The 12,440-nt window shown below is 37.2% G+C and overlaps 1 protein-coding gene across 1 annotated transcript in view; it reads right to left on the reverse strand.

Annotated features, from left to right (window-relative positions):
- The window catches only part of LOC103606941 (uncharacterized protein C20orf194-like), a 58,237-nt gene that overhangs the window by 11,853 nt on the left and 33,944 nt on the right, over positions 1 to 12,440 (reverse strand). The window contains exon 7 of the mRNA XM_008591506.1: positions 10,126 to 10,203. Coding sequence (XP_008589728.1) covers positions 10,126 to 10,203 — 78 coding nt within the window. The remainder of the gene's footprint in view (positions 1 to 10,125; positions 10,204 to 12,440) is intronic.

Consider the following 12,440-nt stretch of genomic DNA (forward strand, 5'->3'; position numbering starts at 1 on the left):
AAAATAAACAAATGGGATTATATCAAACTAAAAAGCTTCTGCACAGCAAAAGAAACAATTAACAGAGTTAAAAGACAACCAACAGAGTGGACGAAAATATTTGCAAAATATACATCTGACAAAGGATTAATATCCAGAATATACAAGGAACTCAAACAACTTTACAAGAAAAAAACAAGCAATTAAAAAATGGGCAAAAGAGCTAAGTAGGCATTTCTCTAAGGAAGATATACAAATGGCATCTTCTATGACATATGAAAAAATGCTCAACATCACTCAGCATCCGGGTAATGCAAATCAAAACTACACTGAGATACCATCACCCCAGGTAGGATGGCTAAAATCCAAAAGACTCTGAAAGATAANGGGGGGGGGGGGGGGGGGAAGAAGACATAACAACTACAATTCCTTGAAGTTGATATGACAAACAAACAGAAAGGACATTGTTGGGTGGAAGGGGGGAGAGGGAGGAGGGAGGGAGGTTTCAGTAATGCGCCACAATAATCAACCACATTGTATATCGACAAAATAAAATTAAGAAAAAAAAAAAAAGGACCCAAGATAGCTGTTAGTATATAATACACTCTACTTTGTTTTTCAGTTCTATTTAGAAACAGATTCAGAAGGCATGTTTCCATTTTAATGGTCTACGTGGTGACACCCATCTTGGTTTGGGTCTATAACAGGAAGGAAAGTTACAAAGTTGAGTGACAGCCATTCTCCGGCTATTTTCTAGGTGAAAAACACCATACTTTGGGGGTTACACAAAATAAGATGGGCACTTTGCTACCAAAAAATCTCCCTGAGGGAGGTGGATGTATCAGTACTAATTAAAGAACAAGGCAGAATGAATTACTAAATTCTGCTTTCAGCTCCATGCATATTCCATCTTTCCAATGGGATACAATGAATTCTCATGCTAAAAGTAACTAGCATTATATATGAAATGTTCTTTTACATATATTGTCCTTTATAATCTTCCTCACATCCTTGTGAACCTCTCTAGGCCCACTTTATAGATGAGGAGACTGAGGCACTGAGCGGTAAAGGGACCTAGCTAAGGATGACATACTAACAAGCAGCAAAAGTGGAAATATATCTAGATAAGAGATACCTAGAGCCTGTTTGCTTTCCCCTAGACACTCTTCTCCAACTTTCCCCAACCCAAACACAGCACTTCTGGAAGTGTATACCATGTAGGTAGGTGGAACTGATCAGCTGAATGGAAAGTCTATCATTTCAATGCTAAATCCAGAAGACAGACCCAGACAGATATCAGGGTAAAATAAGCAACAAAGATCTGAAACCCCCAAGAACCATGCCAGTGCACCTTTGCCCTTTGGCAAGGAAGCTGAACTTCAGACAAGACTTTTAGCCCTACGCTGGCATCTAGCAGGCAGCTCTTGGTTGGCTCAAAGTCTATATCCATGGCACCATCCCAAAGCTAGGCAGGGCTGGCTTAAGGACTAAGCAAAGACAAAGCAGCCACATTTGAGCAGCTTCTCTCAGTGTTCAAAGGAGAATAATTCTGGGGCTTTCTGACAGGCTCCTTCTCTGTGCCTAGAATGCTCATACCACCTCGTCCTCTATCTGGAAAATCTCTGATGACTCTTCTGGAAAGCAATCCTGAACATTCCCAGGAAGAGTTACTCCTATATCCTTTGTTTCCACTACAACTGCAGCAATTACTCCTCTGAGAAGCAATCCTGAGAACTTCCAGGCAGTTACCATCTTACTTTATTATTTCTAAATAAAATTAAATCTGGCTCTCAGCCTTTACTCTTCATTAGATGAGAAGCCCATTGTAAGGTATTAAAAAGGATTCTTTCTCCTTTTTCATAACATCACCTAAGAATACCAACCCTGATGAGAAGTCAGAAAACCAGTAAAGGGCCTGGTCTTCAGCCCAGGGTGATCACCACTGTTGCTTCTTCAGCTGCCTGAAGTCACTGTTGTTCCAGGCACAATTAAAGATGCTCTCCTATGTTGGCCCTCTCCACTGACCCCATAAACACTTGAAATATTCTTAAAACTACAGTGTTAGGTCTAGCCTCTGCATGTGATCTGCAGTGTCCTCAAATTCAGAGCACTGCGTGCAAGTGGAACATGGGTCCCAAACATTCCAAAACTACCTATTGCTCATCTTTATCTGTGGTTAAATTTTCTTTACCATTCTTGTATTCTTAATGTTGTATCTTCTTGTATTTTCACTTTTCTCCATAATTACATTAGCCATGAGATGATGAGGATGATGATGATAATGATTAGGTCTTTTCAAAGAACACAAATTTCAGCTTTTATTTTTCTTTTATATTCCTATTTAATTAGAAATGTTTAAACAGAAGGGATGTTCAATTTCATCAAATGCCTTTTTAGCATCAATGGCGTCATAAATAGCTCAAAGAAGAAAAATTAGTATAGTGATTATATTAATAGAGTTTTTTTGTTGTTGTTGGGTTTTGATATCATAGTTAATTTCATTAAAAGTCTGCAAGCTGTTCTTTTTCCATGATCTTAGTTTGATTTAGTTCATCACTAAATTCAAATATATTGAAGGCAGGATCTAAACTTTCCTTTTTAATAGCTCTGGAACTATATTTTAAGGTAGAATTCACCTATGAAACCATGTGTTACTGGTGCTTTCTCTACCTTTTTTCAATTGGTTGTTTTAAATTTTCTATCTATTCTAGGGTCTATTTTAATTGAAAAAAAATGTTTTAAGAGAAAATGATCCCTTTTACCAAATACATCTGCATTGAAATGAGACAATTACTTTCTTATGATTCTTAATTTTTTTTGAATTTATCAGTTCTCTCTTTTTTCTTCTTTTGAAATGTGTACTTTCTCCCTTTTTTTCTTGCTAGGTTAGTTTATTAGTCAGGTTTTGCTGCAATAATACTATGCAACACTTATCAATGTCTTATAACAAAAAACATTGTTGTTCACAGGTCTGCAGGCTGGCTGTGGCTTAGCTGGGCTTATTTCAGTCTGTTCCATGTATCTCTCATTTTAGGACCCAGGCTTAAAGCAGCAGTTACCAGGGTAAAGTTCTTATGTCAGGAGTGTAAGAGGGAAATATAAACCATGCAAGAACACTGAAAGCCTCTGGTCAGACATGTCATGTTATGACCATTCACATTTCACAGGCCAAAGCAAGGACAGATGACCAAGACCAACATCAATGCAATGGGAAAGAATACTCTACCCACTATCAGCTACAGCAAGGGCATGAAGGGAAGGGAAAGAATTATGAAAAAAATATATAACCTAACACAATTAAGTTAATTTTTTTTCCTATTTCATTGTTCTCAGTTTCAAAGTACCAGCTCTGGGCTTATTTATGAGTTCTACCACTTTCCTGTTTTCTAAGCCGTTAATTTCTTCTTTTCTTTTAATTAATTCTTTCCTTACTCTTTTTATCCCCTAACTTCTTCATTTGGCTGCTTAATTTATTCTCATTTAAAATTTTTTTCTAACCACAGCTTTAGCTGTATTTGATATACTGTGATACACGGTGTTTTCATGACTACCTTCTAGATACTCTCCAATTTCATTTTCTATTTTCACTTCACATCAAGAATTAAGAGAAAGTTAAGGGGCTGGCTGGTTAGAGCGTGGTGCTGATAACACCAATGTCTGGGTTCAAACCCTGTATTGGCCAGCTGCTAAAAAAAAAAAAAATAGAATTAAGAAAAAGTTTAATGCAAAAACCTTAATGCTCAATTTCCTTAGTATCTACTAATACCTGATCATAGCCAATAATGAAATTAGTATATTTATTTTTCTGACCCCTCCCCTTCATCATCCATCCAATTTTATCTTTTACTATTCACTTTTGTACTGTTATTTATTTATATCTTTATTACTTGATTTTTCAGGTTTCAAATGACATCTTTTTGATATCCTACCTCCTGGGTATTAAAGATGGAGAAAACAATATTCTCACACTGCCTTTTATCTTCTTTCTCCTACCAGCTTTTGTTAGTTATTTATACAAAAAAACGAGCTTAATAATATTTACATTCTATTGTACTAACATAATTCTCCCAAATGCCTTAGTTTCAGTTCTATAATCAAAGATCTAGTGCTAACTGCCAGTTCTTCTGCTGTAGCTCTTCCAGTCATATCTTGGTTGGCTGAAATGTTTCCTATTAGGTTTCTTCAGAAGCTCCTGAAAACCAAATGCTCTAGTACTTGTATATTCAAAATACTTACCTTTATACTTGAACCACAATATAAAACTTTGGGGTTACATTTTTTTCCTTTGGGATTTTGTTATAGGTGTGTTGCTTCACTTATTTTCTGCTGTGAAGAAATCCAAGGCCAGCCTGAATTTTCCCTTTATCTGTGCCTGGCTGCCAAAAGAGTTAGTTGTTTGGGGGTTTTTTTTTCGGTGGGGTAGGTAAGACCAGTAACTTTATTAGGATATGTCTCAGTGTTAACAATTCTGGGGCAATTTTCTCCAGGATGTGGTATATACCCTTTTCAATATGTAGATTCAAACCTTCTGCTATTTCAGGGAAATGCAAATTTTGGAAATTGTATGTTTTCTTTCCTTATTATCCTTTTACCTTATTTTCTCACTATGCCCACTCAAAGGACCTAGAACCAATGTCCCCACAGTAGCAAAAAAACAACCTAGTACCCAGATCATGGTCTCTAAAAATTACTCCTCACTAAAATATACCAGAGCTCCTTGGAGAAATGGCTGATTCCAAGTCTGGGGCAGAGAAAATTCAAGATAATCCTGGAACAACTTGTGCTAGAAAACAAAGTAATGCTCAAAGATCGTTGGGGACATATTGAAGGGAGACAAGGGCAGCCTGGAGGGGTTCTTACTGAACAAATGTGGGACAATTTGAGCATCAAAAAGAAAAATGATAGTAATGAATTATAATACATTTGTTATGGGTTGAATTGCATACTCCCCAAAATTCATATGTTGAAGTTCTAACCCCTAGTATCTGAAAGTGACCTTATTTAGAGACAGGGTCTTTACAGAGGTGATCAAGTTAAAATGAGGTCATTAGGTTGGACTCTAATCCAAGGTGATTGGTGTCTTTATAAGAAAGGAAAATCCGGACACAGACATACACAGAGCAAAGACAATATGAAGAAATATAGGCAGAAGATGGGTATCTACAAGTAAAAGAGAGAGGCCTGGAACAGATTCTTCCCTTGCAGCCTTCACAAAGACCACCCTTGCTTACACCTTGAGTTTGGACTTCCAGCCTCCAGAACTGTGAGACAATAAATTTCTATTATTTAAGCCACTTAGTCTGTGGAAGTTTGTTACAGCAGCATTAGCAAACTAGTACAACACTAAATTGTTCTTTTAGAAATAAAGGTGTATAGTGATAACTTAAAAATAAAGATAAGGGGGAGGTGGCTAAGGAGTAATCAGGTAAGGGACACAAAGAATAACTACAATTTGTAATGATGAACATGCTAATAATATTGACTTGATCATCACATACTGTATACAAATACTGATAAACAACTCTGTACCCTATAAATATGAATAATCAAAAAATAAATAAATAAATAAATAAAAATAAGAAAAATTTTTTAAAAATAAAGAGAGAAAAAAGGGGAGGAAGAAGGAGAAGAGGGAGAAAAAGAGAGCTCTTTACAGAATAATGAGAGTTAATACAGGTAGAAAGAATGATAGTATTGAAAAATCATTACTTTGTAACCCTCAATATAGTAATTTATCAGAAAAGCTCACCAGAGGATGCTAAAATCTTTGGGTGAAAAAACTGTACAGGAACAGGCCTCAAAGTATCACCCTGTAGATTTACTAATTACAAAGGGAAAAAAGCTCCTTTACAATGGAGAGATCTGGTAGATTTCTCCAAGTGATCAACGTATTATTACAATAATGGAACAAACTGACATTATGTGCCTTCTGATGTGACTCAGTGAGGACACATCACCTGTGTGATAATCTTACCAAAAATGTTTAACCTGAGTGATAATAAGGCAACAATCAGGTAAATCCAGAATGTCGGTTACTCTACAAAATAACCAGCTTAAACGCCATGAAATTTGCATAGCAACTGGTCTACATTAAAGAAGACTAAAGAAAGACATAAAACCAAATGTCATGTATGACACATAATTGGAGCCTAGATTGAGGGAGGGGGAAAACACCTATAGAATGCACTTTTTAGGATAATCACAGAAATTTAAATGTTGCCTGTATCTCAGATTATTGAATCAGCGTTAAATCTCTTGGATGTTAAACACATTTAAGAATAACTTGCAGAAATCACAACTCCTTACCCTTATATACCTCACTATCTCAATCTATATTTCCTAAGCTCAAGGACATCCTCCTAAATAATTATAATACAATTATCATAATTTACAATATTTTTTGTAGACTCCACAGTGTTAAGAGTGTGTAGGTATGTGTTTACTCACAAGAATAAGATCTGCTCACTCTTGTCCACAGACAAGTAGTCAAATCCCCTTTCGGACTCCAGTTTTAGATCCAATTCTCAGTATTAGGAGTATGTGTTCCTTTTAATCCTTCTTCATTGTTCTCTAGTATTCCGAATCAATGGACAAATGCTGTACCAAGCTTGTACCACTTATATGAAAGGTTCCTCCCTCCTCTACTCCCATCATTCTGCTTTACTCCTTGAGAAATCTGGTGGAGAAGGGCCAAAACACTTCCTCTCTCTTCTACAGATGGTATCTGTTTCATGAAGTAAAGGTGAGTTATGTGGTAAGTGAAGCCAGGGAAGGTTCTTCAATACAGCTCCAGCTACTTTAAAAAATAATGTCAATTCCATCAAGAATCTGGTATTACATTGTTTTTAAGTCTTAGCTTACTGGTACAATGAGTTTTCAAATTTTCTTTTTTTTGTAGGCATCTTGTGAGAAGCTGGGAGGGAAAGATCCTGTTTTGAACTAAAACTCACACCGTCATTTTCCATTTTATACTGTAGCTCAGTGTTCTCCAACCTCTCTGATCACACACTCTTATCAGTAAAAATGTTTGAGCTGCATCCTCAGTATATGTATTCTTATTTATAAATTATATGTACACGTACTTCTCCAGTTTGCCATGAGATAACCATTGAACATCGGTGTGCTACAAAAGATTTTCATAGTCATTTTCTACTTCATTATTTCAGGGGCTCTTTGAAAAAAAATTAACCATATTACAGCCATCCTGCAGTATGCAAATCACAAGACCTATACTACACTATACACTGAGGGCAAAAGTATGAAAAGGATTACCACTGAAAACCCCTCCCACACTGTGGATCAGGTACAGTATATGACATGAGCCCATCTACATGTGGACTGAGCCAAGACATCAGTGTTAGTCTGTGTTTTAAACATCAATAAAGCATAGTTTCTTCTTTATTATTATTTTAAAAAATACATACATATATATTAATGAAGAAGAAAAGAGGCCAGGAAAGGAACTACAGTTACTCCATTTTTTTTTAACTTAATTTGACTTGCTCTCTTCTAGCCCAGGAAGCTGACCCTTCATTAGAATTTACTGCTTTTCGAGCAGACTCTTTTCTCAGAAGTTTGTTATCACCAAGATATCTATTACTTAGATAAGCGTAGATGACACTGTTTATAGAAGCCCTGGGAAAACAGGATGGTTGTTAACTTACTGTATTTTAAACAAATGGGAATTAGTTAGGAGTCCAGTAGAAGAGAAGCCATAAGAATTGTAAAAGGCCTAGAAACCATTTGTTCATTATGTTATTGTCAGTTATCCATTCCATCTTCACGAGATATTTGGAATTTGTTTTATTGCTTAGAATTTTCTGACCTTTCATTATAAAACCTCCTTGCTTCCTCTGCTTGTAGAGCTGATTTACTTCTCATACTGAGAGGTGGTCTTCCCTGATTTGCAAATCTAATACAAACCTCATTTAAATTTCCTTACAGATTGAAGTGTTTTGCTTCAACTACGTGTGTGTGTGTGTGTGTGTGTGTGTGTGTGTGTGTGTGTGTGTGTGTGTGTGTATAAAAAGAGAGAGATCCAAATTTTCTTCTTGCATCCTCCCGATAGATCGGACTTAGGCACCCTTTGTTGGGAACTATTGCTGGTCATGAAAGATGACTGTGATATTGTGAAAATATGTATTTGATCTTCATCCCTGTCTGCTGACACACAACTCCTAAAATCCTGAGAATCTCCAAAGTGATAAAAGTCTTTTCATATGCTAATAACGGCCGGCAACCCCTAGACAGCTTCAGGATGGGCGCTGGTCACAGGAAAGACCAAGGTGGGACTTTCAGTCCCACCCTCCAACTCCAAGGAGGGGAGAGGGACTGAAGGTTACACCAATGGTCAGTGATTTGATCAATCATGCCTATGTAATGAAGCTTCCATAAAAACTCAAGAAGCCTAGTTTAGAGAGCTTCCAGATAGCTGAACACGTGGAGGTTCCTAGAGAGTGGCACGACTGGGGAGGGCACAGAATCTCCACACCCCTTCCACAATACCTTGCCCTATGCATTTGTATCTATCCTTTATAATATCCTTTATAATAAACTGGCAAATGTAAATGCATGTCTTCCTGAGTTCTGTGAGCAGCTCAAGCAAACTAATTGAACCCAAGGAAGGAGCTGTGGGAACCCGAATTTATAGCTGGTTGGTCAGAAGTTCCAAGGCCTCGACTTTTGACTGGCATCTGAGGTGGGGGGCAGGGAGGCAGTCTTGGGGACTGAGCCCTCAACCTGTGGGATCTGACGCTATCTCCAGGTGGACAGTGTCGGAATTGAATTAGAGGATACAGATGGTGTCTGCTGAGAAACTGTTAAAGGAAATTCTGCGTTCTACTGGCTAAATCCGGGTTCTTCATGTCTTTAACAAAGAATTGGGCAAGACATGCCAGGGCGAAAAACAAAAGAGCAGTTTTACCTAGCTTTAGCAAAGCAAGAATACATTTCAGAGAGGATGGAGCAGGCTCAAGAGCCCCGATGGTTACATTCCCAGGGGTTTTAAGTCCTCTTAGCTGGATTCGTGTCATTTGGTCATTGGTTGAGCCCTGAGTGTAGTCTCTGTCCTACAGGTTAAAGTGATTGGCACCCTAGCTGGTGGGAGCTCACTGGTCCAACAGAATGGCACCCAAGGTAGTGGGAGGCAAGGAGACTCCTCAGCTGATGGGGGAACTGGTTGTCCCATTTACAAATAACCAGGTTTCTTCCTCCTGCTCATGTCTATCTAGCTTCCTGCCTCAAAACCGCTTGCTTGCTTGCTAGTGGGGAGAAATCCCCACACATTTGGTCACAGAAGTCAGAAATTGGTTTTCTGTGTTGATTATGATGTGAGAGTAAAGACAGTGTGTTTTTCCCACTTACTCTTACAATATGACTGTAAAAACCACCAACTTTAAATGGGTAGTACAAAGTTAAAGTGACACATCACAGAAGATTCAGCATGAAAACCTTGACTAATTTTTAAAAAGCCAAACACATTTAATAGTCAAGTCTATGACCATGCATATCCACCCATTGTCACTGAGATACACTACTGAGCTGCTTAACCAAAGTACCTATATTTCTATAGCTTTAGTTTTGTTCGTTGCTCCTCACTGCAAATTGCTCTCCTCACCCTGATATGGGTGAGCCACATATTTTTGTAAATAAAGTTTCCATGGAACACAGACAGATCCATTCATTTAAGCACTGTCTAGGACTGCTTTCATGCTACAATGGCATTGTTGAGTATATGGTATGCAAAGCTTAAATTATTAGTATCTAGCCCCTGCTCTAATCCTTAATTCCTTTAAGGCATACCCCATCTTTTTATGTTTTCATGTTAGAGAAAGAGTACACCCTCTACTTTGTTTTTCTGAAGTCCAGCCCACCAGAAAGAATGTCTTCAGGTGAAAACTTAGACCAGGCAGGAGGCCTTGGTTTTGCTCAGGTGAGGTTTCCTCAGAGTGGAAGAGGTAATATCACTTTTCCAGGCTCCCTTCTACCTTCCAGGAGTTCAAAATAACAATCAAGGAAGAAAGAAACTGCTCTGTTCTTTCACTAAAGCAACTAAAATATACCTTGCATTTCTTCAAACTAAATATCATTAGTGCATAATTGAGCCAGCCATAATATTTATAAGTTAAATACTGTTTGACTCCTTACTTCTGAAAGCAAACTCTCCAGGGACACAGGATCCATCTTGCTGTAGACATTCCATAGATTCAAACTCACATCCTGCAACTGCAACAAAGGTCAAAAACAACTAAATAATTAAGTCAATATCATTAGGACAATCAGAATTATTTTCTGATATTCAGAAATGACTATTTTGGTATAAACTCAGTGTGATTAGAATAATAAATCAAGGGCCGGCCCCGTGGCTCACTTGGGAGAGTGTGGTGCTAATAACGCCAAGGCCAGGGTTCGGATCCCATATCGGGATGGCCGGTTGGCTCACTGGGTGAGCGTGGTGCTGACAACACCAAGTCAAGGGTTAGGATCCCCTTACCGGTCATCTCTTAATAAATAAATAAATAAATAAATTTTTTATCAATTATATTAGAACCTATACATATTAATAGAAGCCTTCCCATTCAAAGAAACTTTTTTCAGAACCTTTGTTATGTCCTTTGATTATCTTCAATGATGGGCACATATATATTCATATACACACAAATACATGCATATACACACATATTTTAAATATTTTTGCCTTTATTTAAAATAAAATTTTAATCAAAGTAATACATGCCCATGGTTTAAAAAAATCAAATGATACAAAAAGCTTGTCATAAAAAATTTTAGGGCTGGCCAATTAGCTCAGATGGTTAGAGTGTGGTGCTGGTAACAGCAAACTACAGGGTGCCATCCCTGCACCAGCCAATAACAAAAAAAATTTAATCCCCCATTCCAACTTTTCACAAAAGCCCCCTATTCTCATTCCTTAGAAGCAACCAGTTAGAATTTTAACATTTTATTTTTGGTATTTATCTCCATACTTGATATAATATCATTCTATCACTATTTCTTGATTTATCAATTTAGAAATTAAATGTAACTTACGGCAAAGATGTTGCTTTTCTATATCCACCCCCATTCCCATATTTTTCTCTATACACACATACCCTAACATCATTTAATATCATAATATGACTTTCTTGGTTACATCAATAATTACTGTTTATAATATTAAAACCTTCAAATATTATTTATTACAGGCTAAATACATAGTAGATTTCTATTTGCTTTCTTATTTTTTCAGTTTTTGTTTTGGCACCTGGCCAGTAAGGGAATCTAAACCCTTGAGCTTGGTGTTATCAGCACCATACTCTAATCAAGTCAGCAAACTGGCCAGCCCTGCTTTCCTAATTTTGTTTTTCTTGGAAGTACTAACAGCTTCATTCTTTTCACTTACATAATTTTTTTTTAACAACTCAATCTGAAACTTTTTTCTAACAGCTACATCCAATTTGCTAGTATGCTTACTCTAGGGTTTTTCAACAGTGACTTCATTGTCATTGTGAACCTGATATTTCTTTGTTGCGTGGAGCTGCCCCGCGCATTGTTGGATGCTCAGCAGCATCTCTGGCCTCTACTTACTAGTTGCGTATATCACCTCCCCTCCCCGCAAAGGCAAACCAAAAATATTTTCAAACATTGTCAAATGTTGGGGGGCAGAGGGGGGAGAGACAAAATCATCCCAGATTGAGAATCACTGGCTTACACACATTTGAATATGTTTAATATCTATCAGTTCTATTTCTTCTTCCTGTTTCATTCTAGTCTGGCTGTTATGTAAGATTGCTGCACAGCTACAACTTTCACTTTGGGACTTCTCTTTGCTATCATGCTGGAGCTCTCAGACGATAGATTTGGTTCCACGGTTTACCTGTCTCCTCTTTCTTGGCTAATTACCTTCTTTGCTGGAGCACATCATCCAATAGCTTTCCAGGAAGTAATTAATGGAAGGCAACCTGTTTTTTAGTTTTAAAATGTCTTTACTCTGTCTTTGTGACTGATTGATAGCTCACTGATACTCCTCCCATTTTTTTTGGATTCTTTATTCTCTCTGTGCCTCATCTTGGATAGTTTCTACTACTGTGGCTTCAAATCTTTTCTTTTGCAGTGTCCAATATGCTGTTAATCTCACTCAGTGTATTTTTCTTTTAGGATACTGTAGTTTTAATCTCTAGAAGTTCAATTTGGATCTTTTTTATATCTTCTATGTCTCAACCTTTCTCCTAGCTTCTAGAAAATATGGAATAAAGTTATAACAACTGTTTTAATCTCCTTGTCTGCTAATTCTAACATTTCTGTCAATTCTGGGTCAGTTCTGACTGATTACCTCATTATCCGTTGGGTTTTCCTGCTTCTTTTAAACCTGAAAATAATTATTTGGATACCAGACACTGTGAATTTTACCTTGTTGGATGCTAGATATCTTTGAATTCTTATAAATATTCCTGTGCTTTGTTTTG

The sequence above is a fragment of the Galeopterus variegatus genome, unplaced genomic scaffold (assembly GCF_000696425.1).
Source record: "Galeopterus variegatus unplaced genomic scaffold, G_variegatus-3.0.2 Scaffold6975, whole genome shotgun sequence".
NCBI classification, from domain to species: Eukaryota; Metazoa; Chordata; class Mammalia; order Dermoptera; family Cynocephalidae; genus Galeopterus; species Galeopterus variegatus.